The sequence below is a fragment of the Drosophila yakuba genome, chromosome 3L (genome assembly GCF_016746365.2).
Source record: "Drosophila yakuba strain Tai18E2 chromosome 3L, Prin_Dyak_Tai18E2_2.1, whole genome shotgun sequence".
Classification (NCBI taxonomy): domain Eukaryota; kingdom Metazoa; phylum Arthropoda; class Insecta; order Diptera; family Drosophilidae; genus Drosophila; species Drosophila yakuba.
In genome coordinates, this window is record NC_052529.2 from 13,561,088 (window position 1) to 13,583,159 (window position 22,072).

Below are 22,072 nucleotides of genomic sequence, written 5' to 3' on the forward strand. Positions count from 1 at the left end.
CTCAGACCCCCTCGTATTGTTGCTGTTCGCTTTTTCTGTCCCGTTTTTAGGGCGTTAGTTTATAAAAAATGCACAAAGCTTGGCCGTGTTAAGAACTCCCCCGCCGCCCACTCGAATGAGCTCCGGTCGAAAGTGGCTGCCTTACGACGTCTATGGCTCATTCTTATCAACTTTTGGCCGTGCTTATAACTTTTGCCAGGAGACTGAAGCAGGGAGTCAGCAGGCAGAAGGACTTTGTTAGCTGCACGCGACAGAGGCGAGTCCTGGCAGCCAGAATCCCACCCACCCGGGCAACTTCAGCTAACAACAATAATTGTTAATAATGTTTATGAAAAGTTGCCCCGCTTCGCTGGTATCCGCCATCGCTTTCTTCGGCTCCTTGTTGCCACTTTGGCCACAGTTTGGCATATCTTTTGGTTTTGTTCTGCCGACTGCTGCTGGTCGAGAAAGTGGCCTGAACGGCGGCCAGGAGTCCGGGCACTTGCTTAAGTTTAATGATATTTGTTTATTTATGGCCAGTTATTGTCAAGTTAGTGCACAAAGCAGATTGCTTCGAGGCCACTTTGCTTGAGCTGCGGCACAAAGGAGCCGGAATTCTATGGGTCATCAAATAAAATGGGGGGGTCTCCTCTTCCCATCGCCGGGCAGAAAGCTGCCGGATCAGGGACCATCTATCAACGCACATTGAGGTAGATCAAATGCTCAAGGAACTGATGCACTGCCTCCAGGATGCTGCCTGCTCAAAGGAAGTGTGTCCTGCACTTCAATTTAAACCGTAAGCCAGCTCTCAGCTCAGCCGGACAAAGTGGCAGTGGACTACCGGATGGGTGGTAGACTTCACCTTTGTCACAGCATTTGACATGACTGCCCCACTCCCACCTCCACTCCGCACTTTCACAGCATCCGCAGCAAATACTCGGGACAATATCTGCCAGCTGACGCGAGTTTCCGCTATACACTTGAGAAAACGGGGTGCTGCATATAAATAAAGAAAAAGAAACTATTTCCAAAATAGAGTTACTTACACTTAAGCTACATTTACAATGAAAAACCTGAATTAAAGCGTTTATTAAAGTTCTAACTAGACGCTCCTTTATCTTAACAATCTTTCTGCTGAAACCCATATTATAAGTTAAAACTACAAACGGAAATTTCAATGCACCATTCTTCAGAGCATAAAAGAGCCCCGAAAAAGCAGCTATGAAGGATAACTGACGAACGAAAGGGAACGGCAGGACACCGAAAGACTGTTGCTTGAGCTGGGTGCCAAGTGTTCAATATATCAATCAAAGGTGTTGAAAATAAATGAAAAATGTGTCGAAAGTTTATCATTGGCAGCGGAGGGGGTCGACCAGCGGATTTTCCATTTTCTGCCATTTTCCAAGGGCAACGACGAAGACGACGGGTGTAGAACAAATGGTGCGTAAAAATAAAGTGGCATGGCAAGGGTGGTGGTGTCTCACACAGGACATGGCAACTTTTTCCAAATCGATTAAGCTGCGACAACTTACCTGCTCCAAGGAGCACTCTTCTGGCTTTCCCTCTCTACTTTTCTCTCCGCCTGCTCACTGGCTCACCGAATTTGCCTCGTCCTTCGAAAATGCTTAAAGGTTATCGTTTGAAAAGTGAAAAGGAATTTTCTAACTCTGCTCCTTATTTTGCTTCTCCCGACTGACTGGCTTTGGACTTGGTCCAAATGCTCCCACAAGGCCAACCACAAAAACGAGGCCCTGGGAGCGATGCATTCTACCTTATGCAGTCGGCAACTATTTTCGGAGAATCTGTCGAAAATTGTTCACTTTTGCCCACTGGCAATAAGCCCCAGAACACAAATAAGTGGAGGCGGAAAAGGAAAAACCATTTGGCAGTCAAGCCTGGGTCTGAAGTTTGAAAGTAACCAGCAAAGGAATAATATTTGGCCCCTTAAAGCTGAATCTGGAATGCCCTTTAGAAAAGGGCAAGCTTAGGTCAAGATCTGGATTTTATGAATAGATTTTTATATCGATGTTTGTAGAAGACACCACAGGCAAATATTAAAAAAAAGAATGTGCAACATTTTTCAATTTATTTTTGCGTTTGACAAATTATTGGTTCCTATGAAAGTCTTTGATTCAAAAGACACAAAATAAAAGAAGATATAAGATATATGTATAAGAGGATATATATGTACATATATAAAAAGCCTGCAAACAGCTATTTTGTGTTTTTAAATTTTATATAAATATATTTTAATAAGTTGGTTTATATAACTATTATTATTTAAGTTTTGTAATAATCGTGTTAAACAATTTGAAAGAAAAACCAGTTTGAACAAAATAAGTTTCTGAAAATGGAAAAAATTTACTATTTAACTGCTTTTCAATATTGAAACCTTTTTTCCAAGACGGTGATTGTATCCAAAATCGTGCAACTTCAAAGTTCCAGAACTCTCCATCAAATAGAGGCCACAAAAAAGGCAGGAGCAACATTAAGCAGCGGTAAGTTATTGGCAAAAGTGTAGCACAAATTTCTGCTGACTGCTGCCAGTAGCAGGCCAAAACCCCTCACCCACACTCCCCCACTCACCCCTTTTCGCCACACTTGCTGGCTTAAACGCCCCACTTCACTTAACTTTCTGCCGATGCTGTTTCCCTTTTTGCTGTTGCCGCTCAGTGCTTTTAGCGTAGAAATTCTCCAGTGTTTTGCTTTTGGTCAAGTATGATTGGAATTTTATATGGCCAAAAGGTTCGAACTTCGAGCTTCGACAACGACGACGACGATGCCGTCAAAATGGCCAACACGTAAGTATGTTTCATTGAGCCAGAGCAGCGGGTGGTGTTTGACTTTTAGTTTGGTCATTGGGTAGTGAGCTCTTTGGCTCTGCGGCTTTTGCAGAGCAAAGCAAATTGTTACCGACTGCTTTCTGGCATTATTATTAATTTATGTACCGATCGAAATCAATAAACTAGTCACGTTTGTGGCACCCCCAAAACTGGCCAATTCAATCCCATCGGCGACCGGAAATGAGCAGCCAGCGAAAATATCCATTCGCAATTTGTTGCCGCCGATTAATGAAGACCAAAGCGGCGAATGAAGCGAAATCGAGCGAAAGAAATCGGCTAATTTATGTACACTTATCAAAATGGCGCTAATTGAAAATTAGCCTGTTATCGTGCAATTATCAGGATGCGTCCCTTCTGCACATGTGACTCCATTGGCAATTCAGTGGCGTTCTTCTCCGCTGCTCACCAGCTCATCAGCTCATCGAGGGGAAATTCAATTTCCATAGCCGATAGATAAGCCAAAGTCGGATGCTCCGCCCTCTGCCATGGGCTTATATATTTTGATTTGTGCGAACAGAGATTTCCGGGCGGCCCCCAACTGCCTCGCAGATAAACGTGGCTAAATTAAGAGGCACCCTTCTCCAGATCTCGACGCAGTTAATAGACCATGGCCACGTTAAATTTATGGCCAATAAGCGAGGGCTCCAAACTGCGGCTAGAGGCACGGAGCGTGGATTGTTTTCATAATGGTGGGGCGATGATGCTGCAATTGCCCCAACAATGCTGAAAGGACTTAACAGATTGTCGGCGATGATATGGTTTTTAATGGCAAATCGAATGGAGGATAGAGTACTCTGTGCGTTCACTAAGTGGTGTATCATTTATGGAACTTTTATAAATATCTAGCTATTATTACAGTGCTTGAAACAGATAAGCAAATTTTAAGAATATTTTATTTATCTTCTACGGTGACTATATTTTCAAACCTTTCTTTTCCATAAGCCAGTTTTTCTGTACTTATTTTTAAAATCATTTAAAAAACATTTTGGTGCAATAAGATTTAATATTTTCTGTCTCAACTTATCACATAATCTTTATAATGGAAATTCTACACCACAAAGACGGTTATCTGCTCGTGTTTTTCCCACTTTTGAGCACCGAATTCTACATCCTAGAGGTTTTAGGATAACCCTGCTAGGTATCCCACCCACCTTATCCATATCGTTATCTGAAAACGTATTCCATAGAATGTGGGTGAATGCGTGTCCACTCGTGTTTACACGGCCTATTTCACTCCTCTTGGCCAGAATGCCGACAAATTGGACAACTTAAAGAGCTCATCAAATTAACTACATGCATCTGCGGAACTTTTGGCCATTTTCACTTGCTCTACATATTTATTATTATCTTTTTTTTTGCTATCCGGGTGTTTGTGTGCTTTGTTCCTCTTCTCAATTTCATTTTGTCAGTTTTTGTTGGTCCTTCCTTCTGTGTTATCCTTGCTGACATGACATGAGCTGTAGTTTATTTATTATTTCTCTGTGCCTCATTCTTCTTCTGGCTTCTTTTCATTTTATTTATATCCTTGACGCATGCAAACATGTTTGTATGTGTGTTTGCGAATCGGGTCATACACTCACACACACACACACACGCACACACACTTATTTGTATGTCCTGTAGTTTATTGTCAATTGTTTGTGGCATTTATTTCGCAATTGTTTTCCTTTATTTTGTCACTTTATTTGCTCTGCCGGTGCCTCTGTGCCAGCTTTTGTTCATTTATTTATTTATTTGATTAGTTTTTATTGCATGACAATTTTTCGTACACATCATACAAACTGCTTCTGTTTCCTTCGCTTCTTTTTTTTTTGTTTGCAAATACTCGAATGCAGATATTTCGAACGCCTATTGCAACAAAGAGAAGGAATACCAATTGCAATCCAATTTATAGATATTATATTTATGCTTGCAAGGCATTTCATTAAAAAGGTAAAACATCATAAGAAGGGTTTCAGTTAAAGTATTAAATACTTGTCCAATGAAAATTTAAAATGATGATAAAATAAAGGAACTACCAAACTTTTTTAATCCCACTTTATTGGCAGTTCTTGGCATAGGGAATTAGAATTATTACTAAGAAAGCTTATAGAAAACCATTGGTGTTTAAATTACACATCCTTTTGACCCATTTGCTGTGCGAATAATTCATTCATCGTTTGACCATCATTTAACCATTTCAAAGTCAGTTGCCGGCAAGGACTCCATCATATGGTCTGCACAAACACAATAAAGGTCCTTCCGCAAGGATCTCCAACCATTTACCCCATTTGGCTGCAATGGGATTGCATTACTTTGACTGCAGCATGGTGCAGAGGTGGTCGGTGTTCGGTGTTTGGGGTTCCGGGTTTGGGGTTCGGGGTTAGGGGTCCACAAGCGGAACTCTGGCTGTCAGGACAGCCATCCATCCGATGTTATTTGGTCGCCCAGTTGACTCCTCGCCCCACAGTCGATTGAATTGCCATGCGGCACGTGCAACACGAATGGAGTCCCTGCAATCGTCCTGCGCATACAAAAAGGAGGCCTTCGCCCAGCACCGCTAAAAGCTGATGATGATTGGGAACAGCAAAGGGTGGCCGCTACACTGAGTGAAAAAATCAATACGCTTAAAATTAGGAATATGAAAGCATTGGATATTTGACCGATTTTAAAAAGTGTTTGGTTTTAGTAAATGTTTGTAATAAAAGTAAAAAAGACAAAATGTGTAATCTACCATTATAATCATTATATCATAATCATAAATAGGAGAGCATAGGTTTTGTTTAAAACAAACAATAAAATACATTACTATAAAAATTGACATTTTTAACCCCTTTTTTAATTTTTAATTTTATTTATTTTTTAAAATTTTTTTTAATTTGTAACCCCTTTTTTTATATGGACATGTTTTTCGGCGTGTAGGAAGCGGCTCTAAAAGGTGGAGATGGTCGCAGCTTCAACGCGTGGCTTCAACTCAATTATCAAACTTTTGGCTGCCAATCCGGGAACTCGCGGCAAGGACCACCTGCCAATGGTCCCCGAATATCCACACTCCGGACTCCGCACTCCCACTCCGCACAGACAGACTGAAACAGACGTGTGGGTTCGAAACAAACGGAAATGGATTTTTGATTGAGTGCACAATAATATGTGAAATGCATTTTACAGACCGAAACAAGAGCAATATAGTACACAAAATGAAACAATACAACTCCGTGAGTGGAGTTTAGTCGTGTGTGTTATTTATTATATTTTTGCATGAACAAAAAACAGATTCGCCCACCTCCGAAAATAGAGCATTTTAATTTGGAGCGAAAAGTTGCAATTTATTTGCTAGTCCGTCCATCATGAAAGTCCATTTATTTCATTACAAAGTGCATAGGTTTTGGGCGAACTCCCCACTTTGTTTCTCACTCCGCAGGATATTCTTCTGTCTGATGGCTCCTTTTGGCCAACCACTTTATGGCGCATTTTTGGCCAATTTATTGGCCTTATGGCTAACAAAGTGCAAACACAATGACGATGGAAAATTATTGCGTCGTTCATTCGATTGGGGACTATGAAAAAAGTTCCCACTCCGACTTGACTTTTTCTGCATTTATAATTGGAATATTACAAAGGGCGGATTGTAAAAGGAGTTTTGCTGAGTGGCTAGTCATAAAAGCCACAAAACAGTTAAGAACAATTAAGCGATGCCCTTTTATTGGACATATAAAATATGTAATTTGCCTAAGTGGAACGATTGCCTTTAAAACTATGGTAGTTGCAGATATTTTAAAAATTGATTTGTTCATATGTGTGTTCACTTAAACCTAATTTCGTGAACTTTAGCCAAAAAAATAAATTTGCCAAAATGGTTATTTATTCGCCCTGCTTAACCAAGAGTAAATTCATTCCGAGACAGTTGGCCAAGAAGAAATCGTTGCCAATTTCGACCATTTCCCTATGGCCAAGTTTCTGTAGCCAACTTCTCGGGGCAATCGCCGCAGATCGATGTCTGGCACTGGCTGACTGAATCTCGGTCTAGAGTCTAGACGTCGTCTAATGACAAACGCAAACCGCAAGAGATGAAGGACATTGAAGGAAACGTTATGCAAGGCAGTCGGAACCCGGAGCCAAGTCAAATGGAAATGCCGTGACTCCCCGTCTGGCAGCTAGATAAATAAACTGAACTTTAAATGGATGCAGCGACCCATCGATGACTTTCCAATGGTCCTGGCTAATTCCGGCTGACCACACTTGAAACACAAAATGCAAAGAGATGTTTTACATTTTCACAACAATGTGAGCAATTTAAAAATCGCATCCAATCAAACATAAACAAAAGAACAACACAACATTTATTTCTCAATATGTGTATTGTAAAAAACAATATATTTATCAAAGAACACGTTAAATTGTTATATTTTCCTTTGAATTTTTTACTTTTTCCAATTCAATTTATAGTGTAATATATAAAATATTTCTGTAAATTTTTACGTGAAAAACAGCACGGATTGTGGGCCGTTTTAATTTATTTATTTTATATTTAATTTTCCAGAATGGACGAATTTCTTCATGAGCGAATCTATGACTTATTTTTCTTTGTGTAGAAAAGATGGAGCAGCAGAGAGATATGAGGGCCCTTACAACTTCTGTTGGGCACTGAGGCGAAAGAATATCTCTCGAATCGAAAATCATAAAATGCAAGCAAGATAAACCGAAAAAGTGGCGCATCATCATTATTTATTCGATATTCCCCCTACCCCCTATCCCCTACCCCCACCACCTTGACCACCTTCGACAAGAGACTCAATCAATGACGACATCGGCTTTTAAATTTGTAGGGCCAAGAGATGGCAGAGCCAAATTTGCATAGCTAGAAGAAAAGAGAAAAGTGGAGCCAGACTATTGAGAAATTAATATGCAAATTTCTGCCGGTAGAACTTCGCATTGTTCCCATTCAAGTGAAATTTCTCAAACCAAAAATGTTGCCTTCTCCGCTATAAAATAGAAATGCCAAGCCAAATGCGGTTTCAGTATTATTATTAAACACGAAATATGAAGACAACGTGGAGCTTTTGTTGCGGAGGTGCGTTCTGTGCGGGAATTGTGCTATACGATGTGGTTTAGGTTATAAGCAGTGAGAAAGTAACTTTGTGAAATGAAAATGATCCAAGGGCAGCTCTTGTCTCCAGGAAAACCAAGTGTTAGCTAGAAATTTCTAGGGGGACAGGGTCGTCTTCTTGCCGCTTTCCATAGAATGTGCTTCTAGAACTATCCATGATGTTGGAAGGATGTTCCACGAAGGATATACGGGTATCCCCTGCTGAGTTTGGCTGGAAAAATCGCCACAAAACCCAGAGGATCTGGGCGAACGGCGCTAAGTTGGCTGCCATAATTGAGGATTAAGCCGGGTGCGCGGATCTCTGGCTAGTCATAAAGCCATAAACGAGACGGGGAAATTCCCATCGACCCGGATCGCTTAGAAAAACCGAATGAAAAGCCTGTTAACTGTTTTCCGTTTACGACATGCAAACGCGTGACTGGCACCCGCTAATTACCTGGACCATATCTACCTGGACGAAGGATCTACCTGCCCACAGGATCCCTTAAAAGGATCTCACTCCCAGATCGGGGCATCATTCACTCCTGACACTCACAACTAACAACACACCATGGTAGACCAGCTCAAGCACAGCCGCAAATCAGAGAAATCCAGTCGCAAGTCGGGAAAGAGGCATTCCGACAAACCGCACAAGGTGAAGACCCACGATCCGCTCAAGAAACAGAAGAAGCGGGCTCTGAAGAAGCTCCGTCGCAAGTCCACCAACGTGAATTTCCCGTACCAGCTCTTCCTGTACCGCCAGGAACTAAAGCGGGCCAGCGCCGACTTCTCCTATCTCCGCCTGTCCAAGGCCAAGATAGTGCTAACCTCCCAACTGATCGCCAAGAAGATGGGCAGCTGCAATCCCAATTGCAGCGTGGACGAGCTCAAGGAACTCAGCCGCGAGGTGCAGTTCCAGAAGCGCCTCTGCCATCAAGTGGAGCGACTGCAGCAGTTCCGGCAGCTTGGACTCACCGAGATGATCCTCAACGGCAAGAAGACGACGCTGTAATCTGTGGGATAATCAAGGAGAAAGCAGGATTGGGAGGGCTGTTAGGCTGGGATTGGGCATTATTATAAGTTAGTCGGTAGAGTTTAGGTTGTAATATTTTATCAAATAAAATATCACATGGAAATTGCACAAAATATCTTTTTTTTTATTTAACCGATGGGAAAATACTTTTCCTAATGCCTTAAAATAAAATGTAATAATAGTAGACTTTTAATGAACTTATTAATTTTAAATGCGTTGCCCTTTAGTTTTGCTCCTCTGTGCGATTGTGTGCTCTGGTCAGAATGTAACGAAATCAAACGACAGCCAGGAGATCATCAGAGTTAAGATCTTGCCGCAGTCCACCTCATCAGATCCCTCAACTGGTTCCTCCAGCTCCTCGACCGCCACACCCACTACCACAACTCCCAAGCCAAAAGGCAATCCGACAGCCAAGTCTGCAATAAAAGCGCAGGAAATCGAGGAGGAGGACGATAACTTCCACAACGATCGTCTTCCCGCCTTATCGGAGGATGAGTACAACAACCTGAGTGAGGACGCCAATCCGCTGCACTTCCTCAAGCAACGGCCCCTGGACCTTGAGAATGAGGAGGTAAGCACCCATGAACTCCTTTAGAAAGCTAAATTTAACCACTGTCAATAACCTATTTATACTTATAATGGTAATATTAAAGAAAGATTACTAATCTACATCGTGTGTAGAAAGCTATATTTCTGAAAATAGTTTGTGTAGCACTTAATTAATTCAAATTGCTTGCTTTTATTTTCTTCCGCAGGTGTTACCAAATCCTGAAAAAACAGAGCTGGTATGACGTTAAATTATATAGTTTATTAGTCAAATATTCAAAAACTAACTGAATCATATATTCCACTTCCTTTTGAATTCCTCACACGTACACATTTTATGATTGTACTCCAGTACTCAAATTAGTTTTCTTGTTTCTATATTCTTAGACCCAGAAGAAGCCAGAATCTCAAACGGAGAGTAAGCCAGATTCGCAAGTGGTGGCTTCCCAATCTGCCGGTTCACCCATCTACATAACCATTCCAATTTATATCAGCACGGGTGGCAAGCTGCCCATTACGTTGACCGTTGGAGATCAGGAATTGTCACTAAAAAAGACCAGCGGATCTGGATCCAGCAGGAGGAATCCCTCCACCAAATCACCAAACTCATTCTTCAATCGCCTGCTGCAGCAGATTGAGCCTCCCAAGAGACGAACCACTAATCGCCATCGGAGCCAGCTCAGGAATCACGTATATGCGATGAAGGACAACAAGGGGAAGGAAGGCAGGATTCTCAAGGATTTTCTGTTCAACCCAATGCAATAGAAGTTTTCGAACACAGATTATGGCATACAATTTATAGTTAGCAATAAATAAATGACAATAAATAGCTGAGGAGTGATGTGTTGATCCTAATTTCTAGACTAGACAGCATTGCTGAGAGGAGCTGAAGTCGAAGGGGCGGACTCCACCACCTTCATGGGTTCCACGGCCAGAGGCTCCTTCTCGGAAACTACAGCTGGGATCTCCACTTCCGGGATCTTCTCCGCGTTCCCATCCTCGGGCTTCTTGTTGTCCTCGATTGTGGTTTCCGTTTCGGGAATGACTGTAGTGGGAGTTTCCTCCTCATCATCGTCATCTCCAATCACCTCCTCAATGGCCTGTTGGATGAAGTGCTCGAACTGCTGGAAGTACTGCAGAGCATTGTTGGCCACCTGGGCGGTGGGCAGATCGGTGGTGACCTTCTTCAGGGCATCCCGAATGAGCACGAGCACGGGCTTTCGTGTTGGACCCGCCTCAGTGGTGGCATCCACCTTCTGACCCTCGTTGGGAGTTTCGGTGGCAACCTCCTCCGCAGTCTCCTCAGTGCTCTCCGCCTCACGGCGTCTCCGGATCAGCGAGTCATCGTCGTCGTCGTCCTCTTCGTCATCATCATCCTCGCTGGTCTCCTCCTCCACCTTTTGAGCCTCGTCCTCCTCCTCATCGTCGTCCTTCTCCTCACTGCTATCGGCACTGGAGTTCACAACCTGAGGATCCTGTTTGGAGACGGCTAACTCCTCAGTAGTTTGGACTTCCGTCTCTGCCAGTGGGGCTGCACTAACCGAGCAGGTCAATACGAAAAGAGCGGCTGCAATTGGAAACAGACGACAGAAAGATTAGCTAAGACCCAGAGAAACCTAGGGATTAGCTTAGCTCACCGAGGGCCAGGTAAATGGGTCTAACCATTGTGGTAATCCTTTGCTTCCAGCTGGCTTCGTAGTGGACTTTTGCAGTTTTGCGGTCTTTATGAGCAAATCCAGCACACTGCTTTCGCTTTTTATAGCCCCTCCAAAAATGAAAGTAAATGCGAGCAAACAAGGCGATCCCAAAACGCTCCGCTCTCAGCGAGATCTGAGCCCGGTCTTTGGTCTTTGGGTTTCTGGTCTCTGGTCTCTGGTCTCTGGAGCGGGCTACCAGAGCGTTGTCCAGTCGCTTTTACTGCACCCAAGACCAAGCTCTCTATCTTGGGTTTCTTTCCTCCCACCTCGGATACCATCTCATTTGGTTTCTTTCTTTTCGCTGAGCCTCTTTTGTTTACCCGGTGGCTTACACAAAACCCCAAAGAAACCGAAATCGTTTATTAAAATTTTCGGTCTTTCTGCTTTCTGGTGACTTCTTTCATAAATCTGTAAATTTGACGTCTATGGTCTCGGTGTGGCTTCGATCTGTTTGTCTGAGAGATTAACGCCTTTTGGCAACTCAGTCTGTAGTCTTCAGCTGATATGCAAAACTGCTTACAAGATCACTTAGTTCCCCTGTTTTTTTGGGATTCGGTCAAAGCCCCAATTATGTAATTGGACACGACTTGATCGCCCCCAACTAATGCATCACAGATCGGATCGGATCGGTTAACTTTCTAATGCTAATGGGAAATTTGAAAACTTTTCCATGGAACTGCGTATTCAAAATCAACAAGAAGTGATCACGAGCTGGATGAGTCATCAAAGTGATGGTGGTAATAATAAATGCAATTATGGATGGCTCTATGGCTTGATTAACTGATTATAACGGATACATGATCATTAGAGAGCGGTGGTGATAGGTACAAAATATATTATGGTATAAAATTAAATAAGACAGATTTATGATCACGAATCGTCACTCTAAGAGAATGTAAGCTGCAAAATATGTATGATCACAGAAGCGCATTTCAGTTGAGCTCGCTCCAATTAAGATCACAAACGCTGTCCATGGAGGTGATCACTTACGCAGATCAAAGATCAACGGAGATCGGTGGAATAACAGAATGACAACGCTTGATTGGACGTGGATTTCCTGCGAGCGAGTGCAGCTGGCGGCGATCGCGGTCAGAAGAACCTCATAAAATAACAACCAGATCACCGAACCTTTCCAGATTGACCCAATTTCGGAGAACCGGCTCCAGAAGCTGCCGGGCTTGGAAGGCTGGGCGTCGAATGGAGGGCATCGAAGGTGTTAAAAACACACACAACCAGTTCCAGATCCGAGGCATTCTAGATGGATATCGCTGGAAAGGGTACGACCACAACCACATGAGTTTGCATAAAATTTCACCAAATACAATATACACCAAATAAGTTGGCGTACTTTCGTTCGTTTCGCTCGGACATCGAGACATCGCGAAGTGTAAACAAATCCCGAGAAGATGTGGAACTCTTTTTCAGAGCTGCAATGGGTAGAAAACCGGTAAGCCCCTAAAGAATTCCCCGCCGAGTGGCTAAGACTGGTACTTAAGCACCGCTCGCCAGAAGATGCGATCAGTTGTTGTGGAGTTGAGCAGCTGACCAGATCAACATGAGGCCATACCAAGTAGTTTGCATCGTAGGTAAGTCATCGTACTGACCAGTTCTGGAACTATATACCTATATACTTAACTGGTATCCCTCCCAACCCATTTTCCTCTTAGCTGTGGCAGCTCTGCTGCTTTTGGAGGCGACTCCCGCGGATGCGAAGCGGCGCAAGCACAAGGGTTCCGATCACCACTATGAAAAGTCTGATCCCCATAAGACCAAGACGAAGACCAAGTGGTCCAGCTCCACGGATCTGGCCGGAAGCACTCAGGTCTCCACCGAGGAGCACGGCTACTACGTGAAGCGCACCTATGCGGCACCCGGTGAGATTGACGCCGCACAGAAGCGTCTAAGTCCGCCCTATTTGGCCATTCCCATCGCCTGGTTCAGCTGTGAGTCGGGCCAGAAGAACTGCCAGACCTCGAATTCCGCGGCTATCAACAGTGCCGCCCAGTCCTTGAGCGAGGGCTATCTGTGCGACGATGATTGCCACGACCTCTATGAGCCCATCTGCGGCAGGACCTCCTCAGAGGTGGCCGTCTTCTACAACAAGTGCAAGCTGGGCGTGGCCAAGTGCCGATCCCACGGACTTTGGACGGACTTTGCCTACTCCGAGTGCCAGGAGAAATATGCGCAGGAAACTACCTATGCCGACAAGAAGTTCCGGGCATCACCTTATTTCCGGGACGCGGCCATCGTGGAGCAATTGAAGCTGGAGGAGGAGAAGCGTAAGCAGGAGGAGGAGCAACACAAACTGGAGAAGGAGCAGCACAAGCTGGAGAAGGAGCAGAAAAAGAAGGAGAAGGCTGAGAAGAAGAAGAACGAGAAGGACAGCAGTGAAAGCAGCGAAGAGAAGGATGAGCAAAAGGAGAACAAGCAGAAGGATCCTCTTTCCCTGATTCCACAGAAACCCGTGGAATCTCCCCAGAAGCCAGTGCCAGTTCCTGTTCAAGTCGCCATCCCAAAACCAGTTTCCGCTTTGGAGCCTGCCAAGACGACCGAGGACATCGCCCTGCCCCCCATGCCACTGAAGGACACTCCCACGCCCAAACCTCTGGAGATCGCGCCCCTTCACCAGCAGACTCAACCCAAGGCCAAGGACAATGATAGGCTGAAGTACCAAGTAGCTTAGATAGAATTGGCTATACAAATCTCACTTAAATATAGTATTTATTTTATTTATTACAACCAATAAAATTCAAAAAAATTCTAAACTTTTCTGTTCGAGGCACAAAATGGGTTCATTTAATTAGGGTCATATGTTTTGTAGCTAAAACGTGTCTTGATGGCTTCGTTTAATGGCAGCCCCACAAGTTGTTTTTGGGCTGCGGATTGGCTTTCTATATTACCATACAAGTACAAATCATAATAGATCTGATTAGCACTTTTAAATATTCTATATGGAATCGAAACGCACCTTTATTTTTCCCAAAGTCAGTATCTTTGGAGTATCATTACCAAAGTTTGCCTTCTTAGTTGCTATGACTAACGAGGTCGTTAAACTTAATTATGTGAATGCAAGTTAAATGATATCCAAGTTGCCAAATTACATTACGTTTAAATCCCGTCAGCATTAAATTACTGAGATATTTGTGCATTGTTCAGTTGCATTTTCATACCTATTTTAGAATAAGAACAGATACACCTACTATATTATTGAACAATCAAGGGGAAACTCTTTCTGGAGTCTTCTCAAGTCTTCAAAAGTAACGGCTATAACAACTCCAACTTTATATCTCTTTTAATCAGATAATGTTTCAAACTTTCGTAGAGACAAAATCACCTTTTTGTAATTAAATTGAGAAGAGTTCTGAGGTGATGCAGTTGCATTGATTCAAGTGCATTGACCCCCAAAACAAGTTCTATAAACTGATTGATATCATAAGCTTGAAAGGGCCATCCACCATTTGCCAGGCACTAAACCTAAAAACTAATTGGGCGTGGGATGGACAATGCAACAGGTTGCTGTTGGGCTGCCTATAAAAGCAGCGGGATTTGTGTCACTTACCACAGAAGTTGAGCAACTGCAATGGGAGCCACAAGTGTCGGAGTTCTAGTCTGGAAGATTCAGCTACTGATCTTGCTGAGTGGAGGTGAGCATATTCTCAAAGATTTGGCATGTGGTAATAAGTTTTCCCTTCCTAGTTCTGCTCGCCATTCAAGCTGCTCCTGCCGAGGTAACCGAAGGAGTGACCCATCCACCACCCGAGCAGTTGCAAACGGAGTCTCGATCCCGTAAGGACGAGGACCTGGACTTGGAAGAAGACCTGGACGGACGCAATGCCTATATCAACAATCAGTTTGTGCCCAGCGAACCGGCGGACGTCCTAGAGGATGAGCAGAATACGCCGCTCTACGAGATCCTTCAGAAGCAGATGGAGCAAGTGCTGGCCTCGTCGGCTCCCAATGACCCTGTCTACGAGCAGCACCGCGAGAAGCAGGAGCGCCGCGACCAGAAGCCACCACACCAGCCACCGTACTTCTCCGGTGGGGATCGAGATGGTGAACTGCAGGACGACTACGAGGACGAGGAGGATCAGACGGATCAGGGCTATCCGGCGGACCCCGAGAAACCGGACGCCGTCTCAGGTGCCCCCGATGACGAGGACCCAGGCTACCAGGCACCTTCGTTGAGCCTTCCAAGCAGCAACACTCGCAAGCCGTACAGGCGACGCAGCACCACCACATTTCAGCCACGAACCACCAGGACCAGAACCTCTGCACAGCCCAGAACCACAGCAAGACCACTGAACCAAACCAGCACCACGGAGCAATCATCAACTGTGACCACCACCACTCCTCGGCCCAAGAGTAGTGCCGGTACCCATTCCAAGACAACTCCTCAACCAGGCAACAGCACGCCTAGTGACCCGCAGGTTTACCAGCACAAGCGTCGCATCATCTTCAAGACCATCTCAACGGGCTCCCAGTTCGTCAACTCGCCCATCGGAGACCTTATGATCAAGTTCTCCATCGGATTCGCCAAGCCTATCACTCCGGGTGGCGCCACCAGCACTACGAGTCCACCAAGTTCCTCCAGCGAGGCTTTACGTGCTCTCTCCCAAAACTTGATTCGTAACTTTGAACTTCAGAAACTAAGAAGAGCGAACAAAGTTCAAAAATATTAAAGATACATTATGTAAAAAGTACTGTCATTCCAATTCTATTCACTTTTGAGTTTACTAACAAGAATTCATTTGAAGATTGAGACCAGTAGTAGCTAGATTTCGTACGAAGTATATTTTAAGAGCACTTAGTTCTCCAATTTTAGCAAAGTTCAAATATTTCGAATAGTATTATAAATAGTATTGCTATTTCGCAGGCACATTTACAAATTTCAATTGATATTTCACTCGCCACAACGGCAATTGTTTGTTCAATGAGCAAAACATTTGCATAATCGATATGGAGCGAGGTCTGCTAAAATTATTCCAGCGGGAAGCAATCATTGATCACCAAATTGTTGAAAACAACTTGCGATGACGCCATAAGAAAATACATAACCAAATCAGAAAATTTCGTCCGTCACGTACGAGAATTTTGAGACAATGACAATGTGGATCTCCACATGCATGGTCCGTGTTTAATGGAACTTATACACACAATGGAAGAGAACAGTCGCGGTAACAAAAAATATATAATCCGTAGAGGAACATGGCTAGCTATCTTAGTGTAAATATAATCTATCTGCCTTGGCTATTCGCTGCCGAATCGTTGCTCTTATCGAGTCTCTAAAGTCGGTTAGTTCGCTTGGCGATATGTAAGCTTCACAAAAAATATATATGGAGGGTATTCACTGGCGTTATGAAATGATAAATGCCTAACAATGGTTTACACCTGCCTACTGGGCCCTATGAACATGGATTGATGCTAAACATGGGTTTTCATCTTCTGAGGCAGCCTTTGAAATGCTGAAGGCGCAATCAGCGCACGGGCCAGAATCTCTGGGCCAGCAGGGGAATGGTGACGCCAGTGACGATGCTGGAAATCAGGTTGACACTATGGTTGTCCAGAATGCGCAGTCCGCTCACGTGGCGCACTCCCTTGCCAGGTGTATCCACAATCTTGCCTTCCTCATTGATGCCGGAGAACTGCAGCACACCACCCAGCACAGAGTCCAAGAGGGAACCGAAAAGTCCAGCGATGCCACCAAAGGCGATGATGGGCCACTGTGGTGGGCTAACCAGCAGCATTTTGGCCTCCACAGTGTAGCGTACGGTGACAAAGTAGCCAAAGCCGACGAGCAGACCGCCCAGCAGACTTACCACGACGCCGGGCAGCGAAACCCCACCATTGGTACCGCGCGGCACCCGTCGCCAGGTGATGATAGACACCGGATCGCGTTGCGATAGCACAGATCCCAGTTCACTGGACCAGGTGTCGCCGTTGCAGCAGGCAAACGCACTCATCACGGCCACACCCAGCCAGCTGGATCGGTATTCCCGGGCGAAGTCCACCGCCCGCTCTCCACTGCCGCAGTCCAGCACATAGAGCAGCGCCAGCTGTGCGGCCATGCCTCCGTTGCAGAGCACCTGTATCCAGTTGCGTTGGCCCTCGCCCTCGCGAAAATCGCTCTCAAAGCGGCGTTTCATGTGCGCCCGGAACTTGGTGGCCCGCGAGGAGCTGAAAAAGAACACCACCAGGCTGGCGAAGAACGGATGGCTGGCGATGGAGAGGATAAAGGCCACCAGAATGCCCAGCGCAGCTCCAGATCGGTTGACGCTCCTCCGGCGCAGAGCCACCGTCATCAGGGCCAAGGGCGCCATGGTGGAGAAGAGCCAGCGCACTGGCGGAATCACCCGGGACTCTGTTGGATAACCTTTCGGCGTTATTTGACCCCAGGTAACGTTCGCATGGAGATCCGTATCGCTCACCCTCAAAGTCACTGGTCCAGAACTTCGACAGCGCCACATTGCCCAGCCACATGAACAGCGAGAGGGGCACGGAGAGTCCGCAGAAGAGCACCGGCATCCAGTCACGCATCTCGACGGCTCCAGTATACGACTTTCCTGGGCGCTGTTTATCGCCACTTTCTCCGGCAGATTTTGTTTATTTTAATGGGGGGCAGTGGGGCCGTCGGACAAGTGTTTGAAAATGTCAAATGTTAGTGTGTCACAGGTGCCTGAAACCTGGCTATTGGTTCACCGAAGACTCAAACCATCACTTTTTTCATTGACGTTAAATTTAAAATATAATTGCTGAACAATTGTGTTTCTGTATTTTAAGTTGTTTATTACTTTTATTCATATATATTTTATAAATTCTCAGTATTTGAAAAATTCTTTAGATAATTTAATGAATTCCAAAAAGGCAAATAAAGTTAATGGAATATAATTTAAAATAAACTTATTAATAAATAGATAATTCCCCAAAAATTCTTTTAAATTACAAAAAAATAAAATGCAGTGATATATTCACAATTGTTTAATAGCTTTTTGTAAAATACGCCGTACTGCATAGCGGACATGAAATAACTTAACAGAATTGCGATCAAGAATCGCTATCAATTATGATCCAAATATGAATTATACTACGTTTATTGGTATTTTAGGGAGCTAGGAAGGCTATAATGTGTATATGCCCTCCAATCGCCGCACACGCTCATCGATCAAGGCCAACAGTTTGCTAATCTCGTCCAGCCGCGCGGAACAGGAGCACAAATCCGACCCAGACTCGATGGACACGTCCAATACCTGCGGAAGGTTCGGCTGGTTATGTTCGCTACTGAACGTGTTGGTTAAAAGAAGCGCGGGCTTGGGGAATGCGGCTTGAAGTCCATGCCGTGACTGAGCACCTTCTCCGGCTGAGTCGAGTGTTTACTATCGAGCACCTGAAAGTTCTCCTCCGAGAGCTGATAGGCCAGCGATTGGCGCGGATCAATGCGGATGCTGAGATCATTGGACTTGGAGGTCGCACTGCCTACGCTCTGTTTCGAGGAGACGCCACTGGTTTCGCAACCGGAGGAAGCCAAGGCAGACTTGGCCTCAAACTGTGAAGCATCGTAGGTGTGTAGATTCGATTGCCAGACCAAAAGCTGCAAGTGAAACCGAAATCAAGGAGTAAGACCAACAACAATCAAGAAACAAAACTCACCTGACGATCACTGCCACCGGTGGCAAACTTGTCGCCATCGCGACTGAATGCCACCGCATTGACCGCATCAGTGTGGCCCGTCAAAGTGTAAATGGGCCTTCCCTCCAGCAGGTCCAGGATGCGGATGGTGCGGTCGTCGCTGCCGGAGAGCAGGAAGTGTCCGCTAGGATGGAAGGCCACGTCGTTGACCGGCGCCGAGTGCACCACATACAGCTGCAACAGCTGGCTGCCGGCTACGTCGAAGATCTTGATGCGGTTGCAGCCGAGGGCGACGGCCAACATGTTGCCCCAAGGATGCCAGGCCAGTTGCCGTGGAGCGGCTCGTTCCTCGGTGAAGGTGCGCACGCACTCACCACTGTCCACATCGTAGATCCTCACCGACTTGTCATCGCTGGCGGTGGCCACCAGTTTGCCGTTGGGACTGAACTTGGCGCTGCGCACCCAGTTGTTTTGCTGCGCAAACGAAGATACAAACTGCCTCCTGGCAACGCGCCATATCTTCGCCGACTTGTCATCGGAGGCGGTGAGCATTAAGTGACCGGTGGAGTCAAAGTCCACGCTGCGCACCGCCTTGCTGTGGGCCACAAACTCCCCGGAAACGCCGCGCAACTTGGGCTCCCAGATCTTCACGGTGCGGTCGTGTCCGGCGGAGGCCACCAAGTTGCCCTTGGGCGACCAGGCCACTCCGTTCACCGCCGCCGAGTGCGAGGCAAAGCGAATGCAGCGGGCCGCCTGGCTCAGGTTCCACAGGATCACCGTGGAGTCCGTGGACGAGGTGGCTATCTGGTTGCCATCGGGACCAAAACGCAGCTGCGTGATGCCGCCCGAGTGGCCTGTGAAGTGGCGCTCCAGCGCCGGATCGCTGAACAGTCCCTGCATTTTGTTTTTAATTATTATTTTATTTCTTACGATTTTTGTTGGAATTTTTAACAAATACTGGGTTGCTTTGCCGCTTGAGTTTAAAATGAGAAAATTGCGTCGTCGATGTTTGGATGCGTTATTTGAAAGTATCGGTTATCGGTTTTTAAATCGCGTAGGCCCAGTGTGACTGTCTTTCGATTACAGTGATATACCGAATAGCTCGACAAATATACTGAATGACAGCTTCAAAAGCGCCATCTATTATTGATGAATGTATACTGCGTTACAACGTAAGTTTACAGAAAATTTACATTTTATTACACCAGCTTTTTAAATGCATTTACAGCATTAAAAAAAAAATTTTGAAGAAAACTGCGTTTTGAAATATTACAATTTCTGAAAGTGTACATACATTTATCTGGCTTGAGCTATTTCATACATTTTAATAAAATTTTTATGTTTAATTACTTTTGAACTAGAATCTAATCTTGTTTGAATACTAACAAAACTTTTTATGATACAAAAATAAAATAGAAAATCCTTATAACTAGTATCGATTTGTAATTTATATTTTGATTTTCTTACAGCCACGTTTGTCTACTATTATGTAAACAAATCAAAAAAGTGTAAGTTGCCAAGGACCCTTTAGAACAGTGATTTCCGCAACAGGTTGCTGATGGGATCTCGTCACTTCTAGGTGATCCTCGAACACATGTCACCCGTGAGGAGCAGCAGATGTATTAGACCCGGAGTGGTGCTGTCCCTACCTGTGCTGTCATTATCCTTTCTGGTGAGCGTCGAACTCTGGGCTAGTTCATTCAACTTCAACCTGCTGCCGTTCAGCAAACTTCTCTAATGATCCTCCGCTGCATTTTGGCCAAGTTCAATGGCTCCTTTGCTGCTGTTGCTGCTGTTGCTGCTGCTATCTCTATCGCCTAATTATGCGTTGGCCAGCATGTCGAGCGGGCAATGGACCCCGGTGAAGGTCTAAAAACTGACATCAAATTAAACAACGAAATGTGACAGCCACTGTGCAACTGTGCAACTGTGAAAGTGCAACGGCCAAAGGAGCGGACTACAAACGAAACCACCGACACAATCGAGAACTGCAAACTGCTAACTGCGCTCGAACTTTGAGAAATTAGTGTGACAAGCACACGATTTCCACCTGTAGCATGCTACTCGTAACTCGTAACTGTTCTTTGCCAAAATGCAGTTAGGACCGATACCCATACCGATACCCATACCCATACCCATATTGCAACCCCTGGCCATGTTTTTATTCCCGCAGATCGCATAGACAAAAGGTCGTTGTCGTTTGTCCCTTCCCTGAGGGGAGCCACTCCACTCCAATACACTCCAATCGAACTCTGGCGAGGGTTCAACAAACTGCTTTTTATCAACAAACTGTTGCACTTTCAAATAAACTAAGCTAATGTGCCAGGGGGGAAAAGTCGCCAGAACCTCAAGTCGAGCCAAAATCCTCGGCCCAATAATGAAGGAGGTGCCGATTTCTTGAGACACTCGAGAGCCAAATACTCTTCTCAAGATATTTATATTGGCTTATTTTTATTGGTTAAAAATCATCATTTTACATGTGAAGTATTTACTTACCTTTAAGAGCTAAGTACATATATGCTCTTCAATCATCAATATGTTTCTTAATGCATATGGCAGTTTCAGCTATCAATACATTATAAATCCGTTCTTATTATTATAAACTTTAAATATTTTTTAGCCTTTTATATAAACACATAATTTACCACATAATCAACCAATTCACATTTTTTACTAAACTAGTTAGTAATTTTGCACTTAATCAAAAAACAAACTTTGCCAAATAGCACATGTAACCCTTTGGCAGAGTAATAATAAAAGCCGCTCAGCAAAAGTCCTGGATGCGTGGCATGTGGCTTGTGCCACAAACGAGCCGCAGGATCGAACTGTGCCTAAGAACCGGGATCCGAATCGGGATCGGGATCGGGATCGGGATCGGGAATCGGTACTTGGAAAGCAGCCCGACCCCAGAGGCACCAATCAAGCAGCGGACCCTCGTGCCAGGGCTTCTCGAAGCCCTCGCTTTGGCTCGTGTCATCTGTTGAATTATAAAATATGGCAAGGAATTAATTTGGCCAGCCCCTGCTGTCCTGGCCGCCAGAATCTGGCACAGCAGCAGTCGCAGCAGCAACAGCAGAAGGACCAAAGCGGCAGCAGGATAACGATCCTCGCCGATTCGAATCATCTACCGCTATGCGCAGTGCTCTGTTTTGCTCTGCTCTTATCTGCCGAGCACCTGTCGCCCTGAATCCGAGTATGAACTCAAGCCCAAAACAAGAACGCAAACGAATTCGAATCCCGGTGATCTGGAGAACAAAACGAAAGGTGCGCTTAAATTCTTATAATG

General features: G+C 44.9%; 7 protein-coding genes across 8 annotated transcripts; 4 read left to right on the top strand and 3 right to left on the bottom strand.

Annotated features, from left to right (window-relative positions):
* Positions 1–7,777: 7,777 nt before the first annotated feature.
* Positions 7,778–10,300, top strand: LOC6533998. The gene is made up of 4 exons (XM_002094651.3): positions 7,778–7,872; positions 9,148–9,491; positions 9,676–9,705; positions 9,854–10,300. The coding sequence occupies exons 1-4, from the start codon at positions 7,842–7,844 to the stop codon at positions 10,229–10,231; spliced, it is 783 nt and encodes a 260-aa protein (XP_002094687.2). The 5' UTR covers positions 7,778–7,841; the 3' UTR covers positions 10,232–10,300.
* Positions 8,410–9,106, top strand: LOC6533997. The gene has a single exon (XM_002094650.4). The coding sequence runs from the start codon at positions 8,459–8,461 to the stop codon at positions 8,897–8,899; it is 441 nt and encodes a 146-aa protein (XP_002094686.1). The 5' UTR covers positions 8,410–8,458; the 3' UTR covers positions 8,900–9,106.
* Positions 10,249–11,317, bottom strand: LOC6533999 (guanine nucleotide-binding protein-like 3 homolog). The gene is made up of 2 exons (XM_002094652.4): positions 11,104–11,317; positions 10,249–11,033 (listed from the first exon to the last, which is right to left on the bottom strand). Exons 1-2 carry the CDS (start codon positions 11,129–11,131, stop codon positions 10,330–10,332), a joined length of 732 nt encoding a protein of 243 aa, XP_002094688.1. The 5' UTR covers positions 11,132–11,317; the 3' UTR covers positions 10,249–10,329.
* A 1,343-nt stretch (positions 11,318–12,660) lies between these two features.
* LOC6534000 lies at positions 12,661–13,928 on the top strand. Its single transcript, XM_002094653.4, has 2 exons — positions 12,661–12,749; positions 12,831–13,928. The coding sequence occupies exons 1-2, from the start codon at positions 12,719–12,721 to the stop codon at positions 13,844–13,846; spliced, it is 1,047 nt and encodes a 348-aa protein (XP_002094689.1). The 5' UTR covers positions 12,661–12,718; the 3' UTR covers positions 13,847–13,928.
* Positions 13,929–14,523: 595 nt separating this feature from the next.
* Positions 14,524–15,869, top strand: LOC6534001 (fibrous sheath CABYR-binding protein). The gene is made up of 2 exons (XM_002094654.4): positions 14,524–14,807; positions 14,860–15,869. The coding sequence occupies exons 1-2, from the start codon at positions 14,744–14,746 to the stop codon at positions 15,840–15,842; spliced, it is 1,047 nt and encodes a 348-aa protein (XP_002094690.1). The 5' UTR covers positions 14,524–14,743; the 3' UTR covers positions 15,843–15,869.
* A 66-nt stretch (positions 15,870–15,935) lies between these two features.
* Positions 15,936–17,814, bottom strand: LOC6534002 (transmembrane protein 19). Its single transcript, XM_002094655.4, has 2 exons — positions 17,589–17,814; positions 15,936–17,521 (listed from the first exon to the last, which is right to left on the bottom strand). Exons 1-2 carry the CDS (start codon positions 17,695–17,697, stop codon positions 16,638–16,640), a joined length of 993 nt encoding a protein of 330 aa, XP_002094691.1. The 5' UTR covers positions 17,698–17,814; the 3' UTR covers positions 15,936–16,637.
* A 301-nt stretch (positions 17,815–18,115) lies between these two features.
* LOC6534003 (POC1 centriolar protein homolog) lies at positions 18,116–19,842 on the bottom strand. Of its 2 annotated transcripts, XM_015194876.2 has the most exons (3): positions 18,808–19,842; positions 18,545–18,748; positions 18,116–18,407 (listed from the first exon to the last, which is right to left on the bottom strand). In XM_015194876.2, the coding sequence occupies exons 1-3, from the start codon at positions 19,684–19,686 to the stop codon at positions 18,279–18,281; spliced, it is 1,212 nt and encodes a 403-aa protein (XP_015050362.1). In that variant the 5' UTR covers positions 19,687–19,842; the 3' UTR covers positions 18,116–18,278. The 2 variants fall into 2 exon arrangements, with proteins under 2 accessions (XP_015050362.1, XP_002094692.1); XM_002094656.4 differs by having other exon boundaries at positions 18,116–18,748; positions 18,808–19,836.
* Between the last annotated feature and the right edge of the window lie 2,230 nt (positions 19,843–22,072).